The sequence below is a fragment of the Atractosteus spatula genome, chromosome 28 (assembly GCF_055471065.1).
Source record: "Atractosteus spatula isolate fAtrSpa1 chromosome 28, fAtrSpa1.hap1, whole genome shotgun sequence".
NCBI classification, from domain to species: Eukaryota; Metazoa; Chordata; class Actinopteri; order Semionotiformes; family Lepisosteidae; genus Atractosteus; species Atractosteus spatula.
The window spans coordinates 2,415,115-2,436,283 of NC_142733.1; the positions used below are offsets into that span (position 1 = coordinate 2,415,115).

The window sequence follows — 21,169 nt, forward strand, 5'->3', positions numbered from 1 at the left end:
CACGCAGTCAGCCAGTCAGCTGACCCGCCGCCATTTTGTCAGCCATTTTCTCCCTGGGTCTGCAGCCAGACTAGCTGGGACCGTACAGCTGAGCCGTGGCTCCTTTCTCCCGGACCAGAGCTCAGATTCAGCCCGCTGGGGGAGCTTTTCTTTCGGCTGGGTGAACGAGCCAGCCGGCCTGTCTTGGTCGTCCTACCCCCCTGACCCCGCCGCTCTCTCTCTGTCCGCAGAAAGAAACCCGGAGCTGCAGCCATGGCTCTGAAGATGGTGAAAGGGAGCATCGATAGGATGTTTGATAAAAACCTCCAGGACCTTGTACGCGGCATCAGGAATCACAAGGAGGATGAGGTAGGCCGGGCTGCGGGGTTCGGTACTGGGTCCGAGTGCAGGACGCGTCTGCTTTGTGTTAACAGCTGCTGGCGTGTCGGGGCGTACCCCGCTCCGGGCCCGTCTGGGCCCGCCGGTTCTGGACGGGCAGGGGCCGGGGTGAGCGACCCGGCCCGGCGGGGCTGCGCTGGTGGGAGAGGTGAGGCAGGGAGGGACGGCAGCACCTGGTTCGGCACTGACGGAGCTGTAGTCGTCATGGCAGTACGCGTTCCCACACTTCTCCTGTGTTGCCCAGCCATGTATATTCAGGAATAAGAGCAATATCGGTCCTGGGAGTCCGCTGCAGGGCCTTACCGGGACAGTCCTGCAGCTCCCCTCTGTTCCTCCACTGGGTGGTTTGGGGGTCTCTTATGTACCTGTTCTTCAGCCTGGTCCCCATTCATTCACTGATCCTGATGCGGTGATGCTATCTGTCCCTGTGTGTCACTCTCTGACCCTGATGTGGTGTGTCACCCTCTTCCTGTGTGTCACTCTCTGTGCCTGGTGCTGTGTCACTCTCTGACACTCTCTGTCCCTGTGTGTCACTCTCTTACACTCTCTGACCCTGATGCGGTGTGTCACTCTCTGTTCCTGTGTGTCACTCTCTGTGCCTGGTGCTGTGACGCTGTCTGACCCTGTGTGTCACTCTCTTACACTCTCTGACCCTGATGCGGTGTGTCACTCTCTGTGCCCGGTGCTGTGCCAATGTCAGTACTGTCTGTGTGTACCACTTTGCATGTGGATTCTTGAATACCTTTGCTAAGCACTGTGAATCCTATGGAGGATGTAAACCCCAGATGTTGGCAATCCACCCACACTTATGCTAAAATATCTAATCTGCCCCTCGCATACTCCCAAACCCCTCTTCAGTCACCCCCAAACTCCAGCTCTGAACCCCCAGCAGCTGAGTGTGTTGGTCCTGCCAGTGTCTACCACACTCTGGGCGCTGTATTCTCTGGCTTCTTTCTTCACTGGAGTTAGTTCTCAGCCAGTGTCTTGAGTTTAACCGGGGTCTGGGTGTGTCTGGGTGCTCTTGGCGTCGCTCTGCAGTGAAGTGGACTAGGATCAGCTAACAGTTAACGTAACTGTTTAATCGATTAACAGGGTTCAGCTGTTCCATCACTGCCTGGCCTGTTCCCTCACAACATGGCCTGTTTGAGAGTGGAGATTCAGACTCGGGTTCCCGGACTGGCGAAAGATGTCACCAGGCTGTGGTGTGCTAAGATACAGTCCTGGTTTGTTAGAGGACAAGCAGCTGAGTGCTGAGGCAGGCCGGCAGGTCCCATATTGGTGCCCGTGCAGTTGTCCAGGGACTGCTGTTACTCTGGAGGAGGTGTCGGGCTTGTCCAGCTCCTCTAGCTGTCCTGTGCACAAGCCACACGAGGGGACCGGGCAGTACAGGGCGGCTCGTGGGCCAGCGATCCGTGCAGGCTGGCTGTGCTCCCCAGGTGAGCAGAACCGTGCATCACCTGAGCTCTGGGCTGGGGGATCGCGTGTCTGTTACCATGGAGACGCTGAAATATTTATGGCTGTTGGGTAGAACTGTAACTGCGATCGGCACTCCTGTGGACAGGGGGGGGAGGACGGAACTCGGTTCACTGAGCTTCTGGTTTGAAATTCACCCCGATTCCTTTTCTTTGTTCTTCTGTGGCATCTGATTCATATAAAAATATAATAATAATAATGATAATAATTGCTTACACTTATATAGCGCTTTTCTGGACACTCCACTCAAAGCGCTTTACAGGTAATGGGGATCCCCTCCACCACCACCTGGATGATGTGCCAGTCTGCTCCCCACTCACCAGCTCTCAGCAGGGAGGAGAGCAGAGTGATGAAGCCAGTTCAGAGATGGGGGTTATTAGAAGGCCATGATTGGTAAAGGTCAGGGGGAGATTTGGCCAGGGTTACACCCCTACTCTTTTGGAGAAACACCCTGGGATTTTTAAAGACCATAGAGAGTCAGGACCTCGGTTTTACATCTCATCTGAAGGACAGTGCCTTTTTACAGTATAGTGTCCCTGTCACTATACTGGGGCATTAGGACCCACATGGACTGCAGGGTGAGCGCCCCCTGCTGGCCCCACTTACACCTCTTCCAGCAGCAGCCTTAGTTTTTCCCAGGAGGTCTTTCATCCAGGTACTGACCAGGCTCACACCTGCTTAGCTTCAGTGGGTTGCCAGTTGTGAGTTGTAGGGTGATATGGCTGCTGGCAATATATATGTGCAGTGTCTGTGCAGTTTATATCACGCACTTTCCTGTAGTCTAAAACCACAGAGCAGTGCCCTGGTAAGACTGTCCTGTCCAGCAGTTATCACTCGCTCTCCCTTTCTCACACTCTTCTGTCTCCCTGTCAGTCTCATGACTGGAGACACATGACCGTTTCAACAGCACGCATCTCCCCTGTGCCCCAGACAGTGGCTGAAACAGAGGCTGCAGGCTCTGACGACTGATCAGCCCTTCTAATCCAAGTGTGACAATGCTAAAACCTGGAGTGGAGCAGACTGCTGTGCCCTGGGTATCTGGTAGCACTACAATCTGGAGTGGATGACTGCTGTGCACTGAGAGTCTGCCTATACTGTAAAATGTGGTGTGAATAAGCCTGTTTTTTCCTTTGGAAGACAGAGCCAATTTTTAAACATCTGCATGATGCAATGAACCCTGTCTAAGTAAAACACAGCAGGAGGGCAGTGTGACTGTGTAACTGAGAAAGAGCTGCGGTCTGGGATGGGTACAGCTAGCTCTGTGCTTGTCTCTATTCGTTCTTTCTGTCTGCGTTGGCGCTCTGGCTCCGCTGCTTGTCCTCAGAATGGCACAGAGGCTGCAGCGTGTAGCACAGTGACTTCAGCAGAGTGTGGAGTGCAGTGTCCTGCCCTGACTGGCTGTCTCCCTCCCGTCTCTCTGTCTGCAGGCCAAGTACATCTCCACCTGTATTGATGAGATCAAGCAGGAGCTCAAGCAGGACAACATCGCAGTCAAGGCCAATGCTGTGTGCAAGCTGACCTACGTAAGAGAGACGCTGACACTGTTTCTCACTGTTCACACTCGCACTGACGCTGCTGCAGGAGACTTCACACTCGCACCGACGCACTGCTGCAGGAGACTGTTCACACTCGCACCGACGCACTGCTGCAGGAGACTGTTCACACTTGCACCGACACGCTGCTGCAGGAGACTGTTCACACTCGCACCGACGCGCTGCTGCAGGAGACTGTTCACACTCGCACCGACGCACTGCTGCGGGAGACTGTTCACACTCGCACCGACGCACTGCTGCGGGAGACTGTTCACACTCGCACCGACGCACTGCTGCGGGAGACTGTTCACACTCGCACCGACGCACTGCTGCGGGAGACTGTTCACACTCGCACCGACGCACTGCTGCGGGAGACTGTTCACACTCGCACCGACGCTGCTGCAGGAGACTTCGCACTCGCACCGACGCACTGCTGCGGGAGACTGTTCACACTCGCACCGACGCACTGCTGCGGGAGACTGTTCACACTCGCACCGACACGCTGCTGCGGGAGACTGTTCACACTCGCACCGACACGCTGCTGCAGGAGACTGTTCGCACTCGCACCGACGCACTGCTGCAGGAGACTGTTCGCACTCGCACCGACGCACTGCTGCAGGAGACTGTTCGCACTCGCACCGACGCACTGCTGCAGGAGACTGTTCGCACTCGCACCGACGCACTGCTGCAGGAGACTGTTCACACTCGCACCGACGCTGCTGCGGGAGACTGTTCGCACTCGCACCGACGCGCTGCTGCGGGAGACTGTTCGCACTCGCACCGACGCGCTGCTTCGGGAGACTGTTCGCACTCGCACCGACGCACTGCTGCGGGAGAGTGTTACGAAATTGGAAAAATCAGGGACTGACAGCGAATTAGTCAGTAACTAAAATAATGATAATGCTCAACTTGTAAGGCTTTCTCCAAGAATACTGTATACGCAGGCGGTTGGTATGATTAGAGGCACGTGATTTCTTTGTTCTCTGGCACAGCCTTGTTGAAAAGAGTTAATTCACTTGGTTAAACAAATATTTATTAACAATGCCAGTGACAAATACCACACTACACACAACATAAACATACAGCACACAAGTCTGTATATGTATACAGTATGTACATACAAAGCATTTCAGAGGCCTGTGTCTAGACCACCCAGAAAAACATAGAGTGCTACCAAGTATTTGACTCTTAAATAATACATACAAAGGCCAAAAGAAGAGATAAGCTGCCTTCTAAACTAAATGCAATACAACCTTCAATTAAATCTCTCTCTGCAAACCTTGATACCACACAAGAAATATGAGCTTATCTCCCTATTCTAAAAATGCACCACAAAGCAGGAAAGGTTGTTTTTAACTAAGGCATTCTTCACTCAGGAAATCCAACTTCCCTAAGAACTCAGAGTTGCAAGTTCTCTTTAGCAAGGTTCGAACACTTAGCTCCAATCGGGTCTTTTCAGATGATTTCAAATCAGGAACTCTTGCTAACTTCAAGTTCCCCTCCTGTCTTCCTCTCTTGTCTCTTTCCCTTTTCTCCTTTTTCTTTCCCCCCTTTCTCTGATTTGATCTGATCTTATATGGTGTCTTTCTGGACTGTTGATGCAGACTTAACCATTTACCCAGAATTTAATTAAGTTAAACCAGAATATTATTTTGATCAGTGTTTCTCACACCCAGCACAACGAAGTGAACATCCAAAGTTTGAAGGTCCAGGAAGCGGAAATATTAACACTAGTTTGGTAGATTCTTAGAGAGACCTTATTTGTCATCTACCTCAGCCTATAACATGAGTGTTCACTGTTCACACTTGCACTGACACGCTGCTGCAGGAGAGTGTTCACTGTTCACACTTGCGCTGATATTGACTGCTTATATTCCGTACAAGTTCATTGTCTGTTTTGCCCACAGTTACAGATGCTGGGTTATGATGTCAGCTGGGCTGCCTTCAACATTGTGGAGGTGATGAGCTCTTCCAAATTCACCTACAAGGTGAGGATATCCCCCTGCCCCCTGACTTAACCTCCAGTGCAATTTCCTTTTAATGCTGAGATAACAAAGACGAACTGTGTAACACTCCTTCTCTGTCTCTGCCACGCCCAGAGGATAGGCTACTTGGCTGCATCCCAATGTTTCCACGAGGGGACTGACGTCATCATGCTGACAACAAATCAGATCCGCAAGGTGATCCCTGTCTCTCCCTCTGTCTGCATGCACATGCGTGGCTCTAGCACTGTTTTTGAAGCCTGGTCTGTCTGTCTCCCTCAGGATCTCAGCAGTCCCAACCAGTACGACACCGGCGTGGCACTGACCGGCCTGTCCTGCTTCGTGACCCCTGACCTCGCCCGCGACCTGGCTAATGACATCATGACACTGGTAAGACACCTGCAGAGATACTGTTGTCCTGCCTGTGAGAGCTGCAGCAGTATCGGCTGTGCTGAGCAGGTTTTGTTGGTGGTTGTGCAGCAGCAGGAGACGTACAGTGGTCCCAGCAGTAACCCGTTTCTCTCTGTGCTCCAGATGTCCCACACCAAGCCCTATATCCGTAAGAAGGCAGTGCTGATCATGTACAAGGTGTTCCTGAAGTACCCCGAGTCACTGCGCCCCGCCTTCCCCCGACTCAAGGAAAAGCTGGAGGACCCTGATCCTGGTGGGTCCTGCTGAGAGAGGTGGTGGGGTGGGGTTGGGGAGCTGGGGTGTGCGTGCAGGGTGGGACGTTGTGTCCTAGAGTGAGATTTTACTGCATCTCATTCTCTCAAGACATGAGCTGCACTGTGATGTTCTTTGTCCAAAAGTACAGCAATGCAAATCTTGAATTTAGTGTGGGTGCTGTGCATTTGCAGGCTCACTGTAGGCTCACTGTGCAGTCCCTCTCCTCTGACAGGGGTGCAGTCTGCAGCTGTCAATGTGATCTGTGAGCTGGCCAGAAGGAACCCCAAAAACTACCTGTCACTGGCGCCCCTCTTCTTCAAACTGATGACATCCTCCACCAACAACTGGGTCCTCATCAAGATCATCAAGCTGGTCAGTCAGCTGGGCTGCGTTGCCCCTGCTGCTGGGGGCTGGGGGGGGTCGGGGGGGCTGCGGGAGAGTGGAGGGGGATCGGGGAGGGTGAGGGGATGTTGGGGGTCGGGGGTCTGCCAGGTCTTTGAAAGATGTGTTCGTATCCCCAGTTTGGTGCTCTTACCCCGCTGGAGCCTCGTTTGGGAAAAAAGCTGATTGAGCCGCTAACGAACCTCATTCACAGGTGAGACAAACCTGGACAACAAGTTTGACAGTTATAGCTCTTGAGCTATTAAAATTAATGGCTGGGCATTAAGTGAATATTCTTTTCTCTTGTCCTCTCTCCCTCAGTACCTCGGCCATGTCTTTGCTGTACGAGTGTGTGAACACTGTCATCGCAGGTCAGTGTTTCGCTGTGCTCTGTTCATTACCATCGTTCTGCACACATCGCTCTGGTGCTTCTATTCAAGACCAGTGGGCTGTCGCTGCGAGTAAGGTTTCTGTATCAGGGGGCAGGGAGCAGCCAGGGCTGGGGGGCGGGGCGGGGTGGGGGTGCTGCCCAGAGTGGGGCTGGGGGGCGGGGTGCTGCTCAGATGGGGCTAGGTGTGGCTGGGGCGGGGTAGTGGTGCTGCCCAGGGAAGGGCCAGAAGCAGTAATAACCGTGTCTAGTAGTCTGTGTTACTGACTCTTCCTGTCCTTTTCACAGTGCTGATCTCGCTGTCATCAGGGATGCCCAACCACAGCGCCAGCATCCAGGTCTGTTGGCCTCTCTGTCTCTCAGTCTTTCCGTCTCCCCGCCTGCTCAGTGTGCAGTAATGAAAACAGTAACAGCAATTCCCCCCCTCTCTCTCAAACAGCTGTGTGTACAGAAGCTGAGGATCCTGATTGAAGATTCGGATCAGAACTGTGAGTCTCTGCTAAAACAACCACACGCTGTAACAAATCATCCCCTGTTTTGCACAGAGGTCATGTTATTATAAAATTCAGTCTCTTAGAAGTTAAATTAGTGTGCTGCTCGGGAAAGTGTTTTGTCATTGTTTTGTGAGACGCAGTCTGAAGTGTAAATAAGGGCCGTACTGAGAGCAGCCCTGCCTGCAGGGGGCAGTAGTGAGGCTCTTGGGTACCAATGTGGGTGCAGATATGTGTCTGCTGGTCTGGGGGCCCAGTGGTATTGGGGCACTGTTCTCTGGGGTGACAGGCCGCGAAGGTGTGGGGGCGCAGTGCACTGGGGTGTCGGGCCGCACTGATCCTGAGGGAACCTTGTTTTGGTTGTGTGAGTGAGCTGCAGTTTGTTTTGCAGTGAAGTACCTGGGCCTACTGGCCATGTCCAAGATCCTCAAGACTCACCCCAAGTCAGTGCAGTCGCACAAGGACCTGATCCTGCAGTGCCTGGACGACAAGGACGAGTCCATCCGCCTGCGGGCCCTCGACCTGCTATATGGCATGGTAATGATATAGTGCCTTTCAAACAGTGCTCAGCCTGCTCTACTGCACGGTACTGATATAGAGCCTTTCACACAGCTGTCCTCAGCCTGCTCTACTGCACGGTACTGATATAGAGCCTTTCACACAGCTGTCCTCAGCCTGCTCTACTGCATGGTACTGATATAGAGCCTTTCACACAGTGCTCAGCCTGCTCTGTGGTATTATCTCCCTCAAAACTGTTGATAAACTGCACGACCCCAGGGGTGCTGTATTTGTACAACTGAGCAGAGGGCACTCTTCACTGAGCTGCTGTCTGCCTGTGTGTATCCAGGTGTCGAAGAAGAACCTCATGGAGATTGTGAAGAAGCTGATGCTCCACGTGGACAAGGCAGAGGGCACAACCTACCGGGACGAGCTACTGACCAAGATCATCGACATCTGCAGCCAGAGCAACTATCAGTACATCACGAACTTTGAGTGGTTAGTAGGCTCTATTACTGCTTCTGTGAGGCCCTGCGTGGTCAGTGCACACCTGTGGGCACACGTGAACAGGGGACCCTCTGTCTCTCAGGTACATCAGTATCCTGGTGGAGCTGACTCGGCTCGAGGGCACACGCCACGGCCACCTGATCGCGTCTCAGATGCTGGACGTGGCGATCCGGGTCAAGGCCATCCGCGCCTTCGCCGTTTCCCAGATGGCCACCCTGCTGGACAACGCCCACCTGCTGGCCGGCAACACCCAGCGTAACGGCATCTGCGAGGTCCTGTACGCGGCGGCCTGGATCTGCGGCGAGTTCTCTGAGTACGTGCGAGGCGGTGGATGCGGGGGGCAGCGGCGGTGGCCGCCAGCACCAACACATAGTGACCCCCTTCTTCTCCTGTCCCTCCCAGACACCTGGAGGATCCAGTCCAGACTCTGGAGGCCATGCTGCGGCCAAAGGTGTCCACTCTGCCGGGTCACATCCAGGCTGTCTACGTGCAGAACGCCGCCAAGCTGCTGTCCGCCGTGCTGCGCCGCGCAGAGGAGTCCGGCGACAGCCAGACCGCCGCGGCCACCACGGAGATGCTGATCGAAAGGCTGCCGCTGTTCGTGCAGAGCGCCGACCTGGAGGTGCAGGAGAGGGTGAGTGAGGTCGGGGTGACCATGGCCCGGCATGGGGATGCGCCGATGACCCCCCCCAGCGCTGACGAGGGCCTGTTGCTGTCTGTCCCGCCAGGCTTCCTGCGTCCTCCAGCTGGTGAAGTACATCCAGAAGCTGCAGCAGCGCGAGGTGGGCGTGGCCGAGGAGGTCGGCGCGCTCTTCGCTGGCGAGCTCAACCCTGTGGCGCCCAAAGCCCAGAAGAAGGTGCCCATCCCCGAGGGGTCAGTAGGCAGCTGTGCCCATGCAGCTCTCTGCCCCGCCGTGTGTGAGCTGGGCTCTGACCGGGCCTCCCCTCTCCCTCCCCAGGCTGGACCTGGACGCCTGGATCAACGAGCCGCCGTCGGAGAGCGAGTCGGAGGACGAGAAGCCGCGTGCCGTCTTCACCGAGGAGGAGCCGCGCCACGCTCGCCCGCGGCACGCCGACATCGACGAGAAGGAGCTGGCCAGGGTATGCCGCCTGCCGCCGCACTGGCGCACCCTCCCCACCCTGACGGCGCCTTCTGACCCGATTGCTCTCTGCTCTGTCTCTTGCAGCGCAGGGAAGCCAGGAAGCAGGAGCAGGCAAACAACCCCTTCTACATCAAGAGCTCCCCCTCCCCACAGAAGGTGAGACCCCTGTCACCTACACGGGCTGTGTACCGTACTGGGGGCCAGCACGAGGCCCGCCGGACCGGGCTGTGTACCGTACTGGGGGCCAGCACCAGGCCCGCCGGACCGGGCTGTGTACTGTACTGGGGGCCAGCACCAGGCCTGCCAGTGTGCTGGCTGTAACCTCTTACTGTCCGTCTGCGCAGGGCTATCAGGACACTCCGGGAGTCGACCACATTCCGGTGGTGCAGATCGACCTCAGCGTGCCTCTGAAGGTGCCAGGTACGCCCATCTGCGTGACCGCCTGCTCGCTCCGGCTCGGAGCGGTCTGCTCGCCGCCTGGCTCAGCCCTGCATCTCTGTCCCGCCTGCAGGGCTGCCCATGTCGGACCAGTACGTGAAGCTGGAGGAGGAGCGCCGGCAGAAGGAGAAGACGGAGAGGAAAAAGAAGAAGAAGAAGGAGAAGAAGAAGCGGGGAAGAGGCAGGCGGCTGGAGTCGGGCCACACGGAGAGCGAGGAGGACATCACGCCCGCACACCGCGTGGACATCGTCACCGAGGAGATGCCCGAGGTGCGGAGACAGGGGAGAGAGGGGGCTGGCGTGGCCGTGGTGTCCAGGCATTGACTCCTGTCTCTCCTCCTCTCTCTCTAGAATGCTTTGCCCAGCGACGAGGATGACAAGGACTCCAATGACCCTTACAAAGCTCTTGACATCGACCTGGACAGGTAAGTGACCCCTGTGTCCCCCTGCCAGCTGGGGTGTAGTCATGTCTTCAGTACATCCCCACTGAGGCTGGGACAGAAGTGCCTCTCCGCTGTGCCCTCTGTAAGTGTCTCCTGTCTGCAGACCTCCTTCACTCTGTCTCTCTCTCTCGTGCACGCACCTGTCCGGCACTCAGCCTGGCCCCTGGGGGAGCTCCGCGCAGGTGAGTTCAGCTGGACAGGGTCAGCTGGGGGTGGGGCAGGGGGCTTGGGGCGGAGTGACCCGCTGGGACGAGCCTGCTGCTCCGGTTCGGCTCCGGCTCTGCTGGGCCTGACGCTCACCTGGGCTGCTGCAGCTTGAGTGAATCTTCCTTCTGCTCGGAAATGGCCTTCATTACAGCAGCTTGGTTTCAAGCGGACTGTAATTATTAACGTGTACCTCCATCTGCCGCTGCTTGAAAGACCAACAAGGGTCTAATTAGGCAAACCTTGTTAATTGAAGATTGCAGTGGAATGAGCTGAGGTCTTGCTGGAGCAGTGCAGCTGGGTGCTGCTGGCCCTGGTATGTCAGGAATATCTCCCTCATTACATTTTTGTTAATGAACTGGATAACGGACCGGTAGACAGACAGACCGTGCATGTCCTTGCCTGTGTGAGCGAGAGTCGGACCAGCCGGCTGCAGCCTTCAGCCTCTCCTTGCTTTCAGTCCTGCTCTGGATTGGTCTTGCTTCCCTGGTTGATTAGATCTTGGTCATTGGTTTCCAGTTCAGGAATTAAGCTGCAGATCTGAACCTGTGAAATGCTGTCTTGAACCTCACAGTCAGGCCAGACCGAAGCACACTGGGCTACCAGTTGAGTAGCAGGGAGATCAGCTGGACTGAAACCCAGGACAGTGACCCGCTGGGTCTCTGGCTTGCAGGCCTCTGCAGATGCCTGTCTCTGCTCGTGCTCATGCCATGCTCTGCCGGCTGGTATACAAGTCGGCCTCCAATTGCACAGCAGTGTGATCCACTCCAGGTTTTACCAACTGCAAAAAATGCATCTGTGATTTGCGTTTTTGCATGTGGCGTACATCTGTGCACGCCACACTCCTGTAAGTGCAAGTTTACTGAAAAGAAAATTTTTCATTGCCGGCTCCAGGCTCTTTATAGTCGCAGTTGTGCTGCTGACTCTGGGAGGGGAGTAGCTGTGGCTGGTTAAGTTGGTAAAATCTCAGGGTGGAAAGAAGCCAGAGGATTTGGGCTTTAGAGAGCTGGATTTCAGCCCCCTTGATCCCAAAGCCTGCAGCCAGTGTCCCGTCCCAGATTCGGTCTCTGCTCTGCAGTCCCACGGGTTCGGTACTACAGCCCATCTCTGTCCTGCCTCCCTCCTCATGTGACTTGGCCCCTCTTGGTCCCTGCAGGCCCCTGGCAGACAGCGAGAAGCTTCCTGTCCGAACGCACCGGCCCAATGAGCCCCCCCAGACCCCCAGCAGCGAGGCGGAGCGGCCAGAGGAGGCCCCCCCACAGGAGAAGAGGAGGAGCAAGAAGGACAAGAGGGAGAAGGAAAAGAAGAAGGAGAAAGAGAAGAAGGTGGGAGAGACGACACTGTGGCCCCTCGTTAGTAAATAGACATTAATTGCATTTGTATCACATAGGATCCCAAACTGCTTAATATACATGGGGCTCCCCCTCACCCCCCCCATTGAAGTGCAGCCACCCACTTCCCTGGGTGAGACAGCTGCCCGGGGGAGAGAGAAGCTGCTCTCCAGGTGCATGAAAGGGCACTTCAGGGGGCTCAGCTGGGTAACTGGGTTTATTAATCTTCAGTGCCTCACCTGGCCCCTGTCTCTCCCTTTATAATGGACCGTCGAGTGGTTCGTTAGTGTGCTTTCGTTCATCTCCCACCGACTTCCTCGGTTTCATTAGTCCCGTTTCTAGTTTGTCCCTGTACCGCCAGTCGTCTGGTTAATGCTGATGGTTATTCTACTCCGCAGAAGAATAAAGAGGAGAAGAAGAAGAAGAGACGCTCGAAAGAGGAGGGGGTGGAGCCACCCGAGGAAACTGTCCAACCAGCAGAGAGCACAGTGGTGGCAGCCCCTCCCCCAGAAACCACTCCCACTGAGGTATCACGCTCATCACTCTTACCTTTAGCATGTTTCACAGAAACGTGGAGCGTATTTCAAAAAGAATGTCTTGCTAGGTAAGAGATGAAGTGCTAATAAGATGAAGAAGCAGATGATCTTAAGAGTCCTGTTAGTATATTGGCTGTAGTAAGGAGCCTCCTTTCTCACCCACCCTTCTCCCCCCTTTCCCTCCCTCCTCTCCTGTTGCAGGCCTCTGACCTGGATTTCTGGCTCTCCAGCGCTCCGGTTCCTGCTAAGACTCAGGTTGGGCTCCTTTATTTCCCCTCCTCACTCTCTCCCTCAGGGTTCGTGATCTCATCTTCCCTGTGTCTCTCGGGCTTATTTCCCTCCTCCAGCCCTGTCCTGCGCACAGCCCCAGCTCTCAGGGTCAGGCTTAGGAGCTTTGAGCGCAGCCCAGTGGCCCAGTGTTAGGGCTTTCGGAGACAGAGCTCAGTGGAGAGATGGTCCTGCAGAGACCCTGTGCAGATCCACCTGAGTGGGTGGGGCAGCTGACGGGGGTTGTCATGGTTCACTGGAGGAGCAGGTTCTGGTGTTCAGTTTGGTTCACTGGGAGGAGTTAGTAACTTACCTGGGAGAAGGCCAGTGCTGTGAGTTTCTTTTCTTACCAGTTTTGTTTTTTTCAAAATCAAATTGGTTTCATTTAAAATGTTCTGTTTAGATTTTTCTGTGAACAAGGCTATGCACGATCAACCCCTGTCTCTCTCTCCAGGTGAATCCGTGTCTCTCCTGTTTTCCCAAAGTACTTGACTGCTCAGTGCTGACTGACTGCTTCCCTGCGTTTTGGTCTCATTCCTGTCAGTCACTCTTGCCCCCTCCTGGAGAACGGCCAGGACCGAGCGCTTCCTTTGGGCTGATCTGTCATTCTCTCATTCACTTCTGCATTCTTCCTCTTTTGTGTGCTTCATGTTCAAATGACTTTTGTTTTTGCAGGTTCCTGTCACATCCAGCTGTCAGGGCCTGACGCTGCAGTGTGTGTCAAGCCCTGACACGGTCTTGAGTCTGCTGGCTCTTGGATGCAGTCCAGTCTGTGCAGTGTGGGGCTGGGCGGGGCACTGGCACTGCAGTGTGTGAGACTGACCCTGGTTATTGACTCTGTTCTCACAGGCCCAGCCTCCAGTTGCAGCCCCAGTATCTGAACCTGAGGAGCCCAAGGAGACAGAACCCGAAGACAGAGTGAGTCTTATGTACATGGGTCTTGGACAAAGAGCAGGGCTGTACAGTACAGAGTGACCCAGCTGTGTGGTGCAGTGTGGGGCGCTGTGACCCAGCTGTGAGATGCGGTGTGGGGCAGAAGAGGGCTGTACAGTACAGAGTGACCCAGCTGTGCGGTGTGATGTGGGGCAGAACAGGGCTGTACAGTACAGAGTGACCCAGCTGTGCGGTGTGATGTGGGGCGCTGTGACCCAGCTGTGAGATGCGGTGTGGGGCAGAACACCCCCACCAGAACACCAGAAGACAGAGTGAGTCTTATGTACATGGGTCTTGGACAAAGAGCAGGGCTGTACAGTACAGAGTGACCCAGCTGTGCGGTGTGATGTGGGGTGCTGTGACCCAGCTGTGCGGTGTGATGTGGGGCGCTGTGACCTAGCTGTGCGGTGTGATGTGGGGCAGAAGAGGGCTGTACAGTACAGAGTGACCCAGCTGTGCGGTGTGATGTGGGGTGCTGTGACCCAGCTGTGCGGTGTGATGTGGGGTGCTGTGACCCAGCTGTGCGGTGTGATGTGGGGCGCTGTGACCTAGCTGTGCGGTGTGATGTGGGGCAGAAGAGGGCTGTACAGTACAGAGTGACCCAGCTGTGCGGTGTGATGTGGGGCAGAAGAGGGCTGTACAGTACAGAGTGACCCAGCTGTGCGGTGTGATGTGGGGCGCTGTGACCCAGCTGTGCGGTGTGATGTGGGGCAGAAGAGGGCTGTACAGTACAGAGTGACCCAGCTGTGCGGTGTGATGTGGGGCAGAAGAGGGCTGTACAGTACAGAGTGACCCAGCTGTGCGGTGTGATGTGGGGCGCTGTGACCCAGCTGTGCGGTGTGATGTGGGGCGCTGTGACCTAGCTGTGCGGTGTGATGTGGGGCAGAACAGTACAGAGTGACCCAGCTGTGCGGTGTGATGTGGGGCAGAACAGGGCTGTACAGTACAGAGTGACCCAGCTGTGCGGTGTGATGTGGGGCGCTGTGACCCAGCTGTGAGATGCGGTGTGGGGCAGAACACCCCCACCAGAACACCAGAAGACAGAGTGAGTCTTATGTACATGGGTCTTAGACAAAGAGCAGGGCTGTACAGTACAGAGTGACCCAGCTGTGCGGTGTGATGTGGGGCGCTGTGACCTAGCTGTGCGGTGTGATGTGGGGTGCTGTGACCCAGCTGTGCGGTGCAGTGTGGGGCGGGGCTCTGTGCCCCAGCTGGGCGGTGTGGGGCGGGGCTGTGCTGCAGCTGTGCGGTGAAGTTTTGTTTTGACTCCCTTCTGTCATCCAGAAATCCTCTAAACACAAGAAGAAGAAGAAGGAGAAGGAGGAGAAGAAGTCGAGGAAGAAGAAGCAGGCGGCAGATTCAGTGCAGAACGGCACCTTGGAGGAGGAGGAGGAGCCCCTGCCGGTCAGTGTCTCCGTGGGCTCTGCGCAGGTCTGGGAACTGTGGGGGCTCTCACGTGTCTCAGCTTCTCACCCTCTGCTGTTTTCTCCTGGCGCAGCCCATGTCCAACTACACTGTCCTGGGGGAGAACGCCTACATCAAGATGGTGAGTGTGGGGCTGGGGGGAGCAGTCCTGTCTCTCGGGCCAGTCAGACCACTGGGAGTGAGCCATCCAGATCAGTCCTGGTGTATTCAGGAATTCGGAGTCCATAGATGTTGAAATGAAAAGGATGTAATTATTTAAGTGCATTTATTTTTAACACTGTTCATCCCAAAGCTCTTTACATACCAGAGGGGACCCAGTTTATGCACTACTGATAGTGCAGCCCTTCTCTCAGAGGTGCGCTGCTCCAGAATGGAATTTAGGCAGTGCACCAGGCTTAACGCCCCAAATCCTGTAGCAGTGTTCCCAGTCACTATACTGACTGGATGTTTTATTTTCTGGACCAGTTTGGTAAATTCTAGTCCAGGGGGGAGAGCGCAACCTGCTGGTTCAGGTGGGCAGAGAGCTGGCAGCCCTCTGCTGTTGTGTTGCTGATGCCTGTGTCTCTGTGCTTCCTGTCTCGCTCAAGATGAAGGAGGAGAGTGAGCAGGTATGGGCCGGGGAGGGGCTGTGCATGCTGGGGTGTGTGAGGTTTCCCGGGGAGCTGAAGTGTACGGGACAGCTCTCCTGTAGATGACCTGTGGGGGATGGTCACTCTAGATCTGCTAGCGCAGCTGCAGGCGGGACGTCCTGCCTGTTTCATGGCTGTCCTGTGGGGCACTAGTGAAGCCCCTCCTGTGACAGGCTGGGGTGTGTGTGTCTGTTCCCACACAGCCCCCTTACTGTCTGGGCTTTGGGACTGCCCATCTCTGCTTGCTGTGCGATTTTCCCTCCTGTTGCTGGCTTTTCTAAGACACTCGCTTGTGCTGACTGCGATCAGATTGGTCTGCAGTGCTGTGTGAGGTGCCTCCTGATTGGTGTTTCTGAGACGTGTGCCATGCGGTTGGTGTGTTTGTGTAGCCAGCTCTCCCTTCTTTGCCTGGTCAGGAGCGTGGTGTGTGTGTGTGTCTGTTCCTTGCGTTCGCGTTTGTGTGGTGCTGTGTAGCCTCAGGAGTGCAGTGTCCAGGGCTGCCTGGCCCGATGCTGTTGGTGATGCTGCCGTCTCGTGTCAGGTGTACGATGTCCAGGGCAGCCTGCAGGAGGGCAGCCAGGTGGTGGTGTCTGTGATCTTCGAGAACAGGAGCAGCAGTGTGCTGAAGGCCATGGAGTTCAACGTGCTGGACTCCCTCAACACACGCCTGCAGCGGCCAGAGGGGGCAGGACCACATGACGGCATCGCAGTGCCCTTCCAGCTGCCCCCTGGTGAGGGGAGAGGAAGGGGGAGAAGGAGAGGGGGAGGGGTCTGCCCTACCTGGTGAGGGGAGGTATTGGGAGTGATAAGATTTGGGGTTTAGTAGACAGAGGTGAGCAAGAAATGGGCAAACTAATTGGTGATTTGGAATTGAAGCATAATTGGTTAATGAAGAGCAGTGGTCATTCCTGTCCGCCCTGCAGGTGTGTCTAACGAGGCACGGTTCGTCTTTACGGTGCAGAGCATCATCATGCCTCAGAAGCTGAAAGGAACCCTCACCTTCATTGTCAAGGTAACAGAGCGTGTGCCTCTGTGGGCCCGCAGTTCCGGCCTGGTGTGGTGGTGTGTTTCCTGACTGCTGTTTTCTCCTGGCAGTCGGAGGAGGGGTCAACCCATGAGAAACTGGACTTCAAACTGCATTTCACTTGCACTTCCTACCTGATCACTACACCCTGCTACAGGTGAGCTCACTGCCGCCGTGTCTGAATGCTCCTTGCATGTGTGGGGGGCTCCCTGGTGCAGCGCAGTGTGTGTGTGGGGGGGGCTCCCTGGTGCAGCGCAGTGTGTGTGTGGGGGGGGCTCCCTGGCGCAGCGCAGTGTGTGTGTGTGGGGGGGGCTCCCTGGCGCAGCACAGTGTGTGTGTGGGGGGGGCTCCCTGGCGCAGCGCAGTGTGTGTGTGTGGGGGGGGGGGCTCTCTGGCGCAGCGCAGTGTGTGTGTGTGTGGGGGGGGCTCCCTGGCGCAGCGCACTGTGTGTGTGTGGGGGGGGCTCTCTGGCGCAGCGCAGTGTGTGTGTGTGGGGGGGGCTCTCTGGCGCAGCGCAGTGTGTGTGTGTGTGGGGGGCTCTCTGGCACAACGCAGCGCAGTGTGTGTGTGTGTGGGGGGCTCTCTGGCGCAGCGCAGTGTGTGTGTGGGGGGGGGCTCTCTGACAGGTGTCTAAAAGGCAGTGCTTGTGTTGTCTGTGGCAGTGATGCCTTCGCGAAGCTGCTGGAGTCCGGGGATCTGAAGGTGAGCTCTCTCAGGCTGGATGACATCAGCATGCCCTTCCACCACCTGCTGGCCAAGATCTGCTTCCATCACCATTTCTCAGGTACAGGGAGGAGAGGGCAGAGGGGTCTGTGGGGAAAGGGAGTGTCCTGTCCTTCTGACCCTAGTGACCACGAGTGTGTGTGTGTTTTTCAGTGGTGGAGAGGATCGACTCCTGTGCGTCGATGTACAGTCGGTCTGTCCAGGGACATCACATCTGTCTGCTTGTCAAAACGGTGAGAATCAAGCTGTATTTGTCGGTACTCGTCTTAATCTACGCTCTGTACAGGCAGCTGACAGTGGTGTGCAGATATTGGCTCCCCATTGTCATTGTGGGCTCCATTTTAATCCATTATTCACTTCACTCGTGCGAATGAGCAGTTTCCAGGCTTTGCACCCGGAGAGCTGCCCGTGTGAAGGAGTGAAGCAGTGACGACACTCTGGACTGGCAGCTCTGCGCACAGCCTGCCGCTGGACTGGTCCTCACGTCTCTCTCTCCCCAGGGGGACAAGAGCGTGTCCATCGATGCGAAGTGTGACGAGTCGTCTCTCCTTGGTCACATTCTGGACGAGATCAAGCTGACGTTCTCACAGGTGTCCTGAAGACCCCACGCCTCGCCCACACCCCCGGAGAGGAGTCGCTGAAGACTGAAGGAATCCATGCTAATGCCTTGCCCCTCTCCTCGCTCTCCTCTCCCTCCCGTCTCCCCTCCAAGGCCGCACTCTCGCAGGCATTCCTGACGCCCCCCTCTCGGCCCTCAGGCGGGACTCTCCAATGTCTTGATTTCGGATTTATTGTTCATTCCCATGTTCGATTCTGGCGTCGGCTCGCTGTCTGTTTTCCGTTCCCCAACTCCTGCCCTCCTGCCCTTGGTGTGCCGGCCTGGAGCCACAGCCTGTCCAGGTCTCCCTCTGGCCCCGATGTCTTAATGACTTGACTGAGTCAGTCGGTGCCTCCTTGCCTCAGTCATGTCCGCGGCTCGTGTCTGTGAGCCCTGCAGGGCTGTGCCTCTGCACAGGGAGGAGGCTACTCCTCCGGTAATCCAGCCAGTACTCCCTGCTGACAGGACCCCTCCGCCAATCGATTGATCCGGCTGATAGGAAGTGTGCATGTGTTGGAGCAGAGGCTGGTCACTGCGCACACTGACCAGTGATGCACCGCACCCTCATTCCAGGAGCACCAGTGATCTGGGCTGAAGGGCTTGAGCCATCACCACTGGTCAGCAAGCAACTACGGACATTCTGTCTAATTCAGTAATTGATCCATTAGTTAGATAATTGGGTTGTACTTGGTCAGTTAAATCATAGGTGATTACCAGCCCAGAGCCCTGATCTGCACTGCAGCTGTGCTGGACGGCTCCTTCCTGTAGCTCCTCTGCCCCGCAGTGCAGGTGTGGAGAGACACCTGCTCACAGAGCTGTCCTCTGGCTCGCACCCGGGGCCGACCCCAGGGGCTGCCCCTTCACTTCCTGTCTGTAGCTGTGTATTTATTTTGAATTTGAAGTGGAGTTCCGAGAGTGATTGTTTTTCCTGTTCGTGTACAGTGGGCAGGAAGGCAGATCTGCTTGCAGTGCCGGGGGCTGCTCTTCCTGTAGGTGAGAACAGGCTGAGGGGGGGGGTGCAGTCTGGCTCTTCAAGCCTTCTGTTCAGTACAGCTGGAGCTGAACCCCGAGAAACACGTCGTCCTGCGTTACTGTCAGTTCTCTGGTAGCTATCCTGTAGTGCCGTGACTTCAGCCTCTAGAATATTCTCCCGCCTGCGTCTCCCAGCAGGACATCCTGTGTGATTATTCTGTTGATTTATATCGGCTGTATGATGTGACATTATATAATGATTTAAATGAATATATAAAGGATAAACAAATAATTTCCTATCGACATTCCCTTAAGAATCCTGAGCTGCTGTAGTCTTTGTGTCAAGGTGAACCAATAAACTCTGATGTATAATAAGGACACTGGTGATGTCTGGGATTTTAGTCTTTAGTCTGCTGTGTAACGGAATCAGTTTCTCTCTGGGTCTGAAGTCCTCAGTTTATAACTTCGAGTTTAGAGTTTAGAGAGACACTATTTCACTGTTTCCACTAGGGGGCGCTTATTTTAACAGGAGCAGCAGAAAACAAAAAGCAGCAAATCTGCTGTTCAAGTTGTAGTTTTTGCAGGATGTCTATAAATGTTGTTGTTTTCATTGTGAACAAGAAGATATTCCCTGCTGGAAGAGTGCTCTGTGTGTCCTGGGCCCTGAGCCAGGAGGTGGAGGCCTCTCGTCTCACACAAGGAGATACTGGGGGGTGTCTGTCACTGGGTGTGATTGGTCTCCTGGCACCCTGGTAACCTCTAGGTCTTTGGCCCAGAGTTCTGCTACTCTGGCTGAGCAGTGGAGTCGCATGTCAGAGCTCTGCTGTAATCAGGGCTCTGTTTCAGTCGTTAAGCAGCTCCACCACTGAGCCTGTTGTCCAGCTGCCAGCTCTGTGTCCCTGTGCAGGGCTGGGGCTGGGAGCTTGGGGGCTGGGTGGTGGTGCGTGAGGATTCAGTGCTCTGGGAGAGACAGAGGCCATCTGTTCATGCTGTAGTGTGGTTTAGCCGGTGATCCAGGGAGAAGCTCTGCGACCTTTTACCCTGAGTCAGCAGCCTGCAGCCGGCACCCCGCATTGGCACAGGATAGCCTCCCATCGTCCCACTGTAGGCTCAGGGCTCATTCTCTCTCTCCTGACAGTGGCTCTGTCCTCTCCTCTCCTCCCTCCCTGTGTCCTGACAGCGGCTCTGTCCTCTCCTCTCCTCTCTCCCTGTGTCCTGACAGCGGCTCTGTCCTCTCCTCTCCTCTTTCCCTGTGTCCAGACAGTTCTTCTTCTGTCCTCTCCTCTCCTCTCTCCCTGTGTCCTGACAGTTCTTCCTCTGTCCTCTCCTCTCTCCCTGTGTCCTGACAGTGCCCTTGTCCTCTCCTCTCTCCCTGTGTCCTGAGAACGGCTCTGTCCTCTCCTCTCCTCTCTCCCTGTGCCCTGACAGTTCTTCCTCTGTCCTCTCCTCTCCTCCCTCCCTGTGTCCAGACAGTTCTTCCTCTGTCCTCTCCTCTCCTCTCTCCCTGTGTCCTGACAGCGGCTCTGTCCTCTCCTCTCTCCCTGTGTCCTGAGAATGGCTCTGTCCTCTCCTCTCCTCTCTCCCTGTGCCCTGACAGTTCTTCTTCTGTCCTCTCCTCTCTCCCTGTGTCCTGACAGTGCCGCTGTCCTCTCCTCTCTCCCTGTGTCCTGAGAACGGCTCTGTCCTCTCCTCTCCTCCCTCCCTGTGTCCAGACAGTTCTTCCTCTGTCCTCTCCTCTCCTCTCTCCCTGTGTCCTGACAGTGCCCCTGTCCTCTCCTCTCTCCCTGTGTCCTGACAGCGGCTCTGTCCTCTCCTCTCCTCTCTCCCTGTGTCCTGACAGCGGCTCTGTCCTCTCCTCTCCTCTCTCCCTGTGTCCTGACAGCGGCTCTGTCCTCTCCTCTCCTCTTTCCCTGTGTCCAGACAGTTCTTCTTCTGTCCTCTCCTCTCCTCTCTCCCTGTGTCCTGACAGTTCTTCCTCTGTCCTCTCCTCTCTCCCTGTGTCCTGACAGTGCCCTTGTCCTCTCCTCTCTCCCTGTGTCCTGAGAACGGCTCTGTCCTCTCCTCTCCTCTCTCCCTGTGCCCTGACAGTTCTTCCTCTGTCCTCTCCTCTCCTCCCTCCCTGTGTCCAGACAGTTCTTCCTCTGTCCTCTCCTCTCCTCTCTCCCTGTGTCCTGACAGCGGCTCTGTCCTCTCCTCTCTCCCTGTGTCCTGAGAATGGCTCTGTCCTCTCCTCTCCTCTCTCCCTGT

The 21,169-nt window shown here is 55.7% G+C and overlaps 1 protein-coding gene across 3 annotated transcripts; it reads left to right on the forward strand.

Moving 5' to 3' along the window:
• Positions 1–21: 21 nt before the first annotated feature.
• On the forward strand, positions 22–19,298 carry ap3d1 (adaptor related protein complex 3 subunit delta 1). 3 transcript variants are annotated; one of them, XM_088907477.1, is made up of 33 exons: positions 22–348; positions 3,279–3,374; positions 5,291–5,371; positions 5,483–5,563; positions 5,648–5,755; positions 5,900–6,029; positions 6,264–6,403; positions 6,553–6,626; positions 6,734–6,783; positions 7,089–7,138; positions 7,240–7,288; positions 7,683–7,828; positions 8,139–8,287; positions 8,379–8,609; positions 8,699–8,930; positions 9,025–9,170; positions 9,256–9,397; positions 9,484–9,555; positions 9,744–9,819; positions 9,911–10,107; positions 10,189–10,262; positions 11,641–11,809; positions 12,214–12,342; positions 12,553–12,606; positions 13,468–13,536; positions 14,836–14,955; positions 15,050–15,097; positions 16,147–16,336; positions 16,529–16,617; positions 16,701–16,786; positions 17,292–17,413; positions 17,506–17,585; positions 17,853–19,298. In XM_088907477.1, exons 1-33 carry the CDS (start codon positions 253–255, stop codon positions 17,949–17,951), a joined length of 3,675 nt encoding a protein of 1,224 aa, XP_088763603.1. In that variant the 5' UTR covers positions 22–252; the 3' UTR covers positions 17,952–19,298. The 3 variants fall into 3 exon arrangements, with proteins under 3 accessions (XP_088763603.1, XP_088763604.1, XP_088763605.1); XM_088907478.1 differs by lacking the exon at positions 12,553–12,606; XM_088907479.1 differs by lacking the exons at positions 16,529–16,617; positions 16,701–16,786; positions 17,292–17,413; positions 17,506–17,585; positions 17,853–19,298 and adding an exon at positions 16,482–16,516 and having other exon boundaries at positions 16,147–16,388.
• Positions 19,299–21,169: the final 1,871 nt, after the last annotated feature.

Bases quoted from the DNA above. Each gene is read 5' to 3' on its own strand.
- ap3d1 (XM_088907477.1), top strand. From the start codon at position 253: ATGGCTCTGAAGATGGTGAAAGGGAGCATCGATAGGATGTTTGATAAA. The intron at 6,784-7,088 runs GTCAGTGTTTCG...TCCTTTTCACAG, and splicing joins TGTGAACACTGTCATCGCAG to TGCTGATCTCGCTGTCATCA. The intron at 10,108-10,188 runs GTGCGGAGACAG...CTCTCTCTCTAG, and splicing joins TCACCGAGGAGATGCCCGAG to AATGCTTTGCCCAGCGACGA.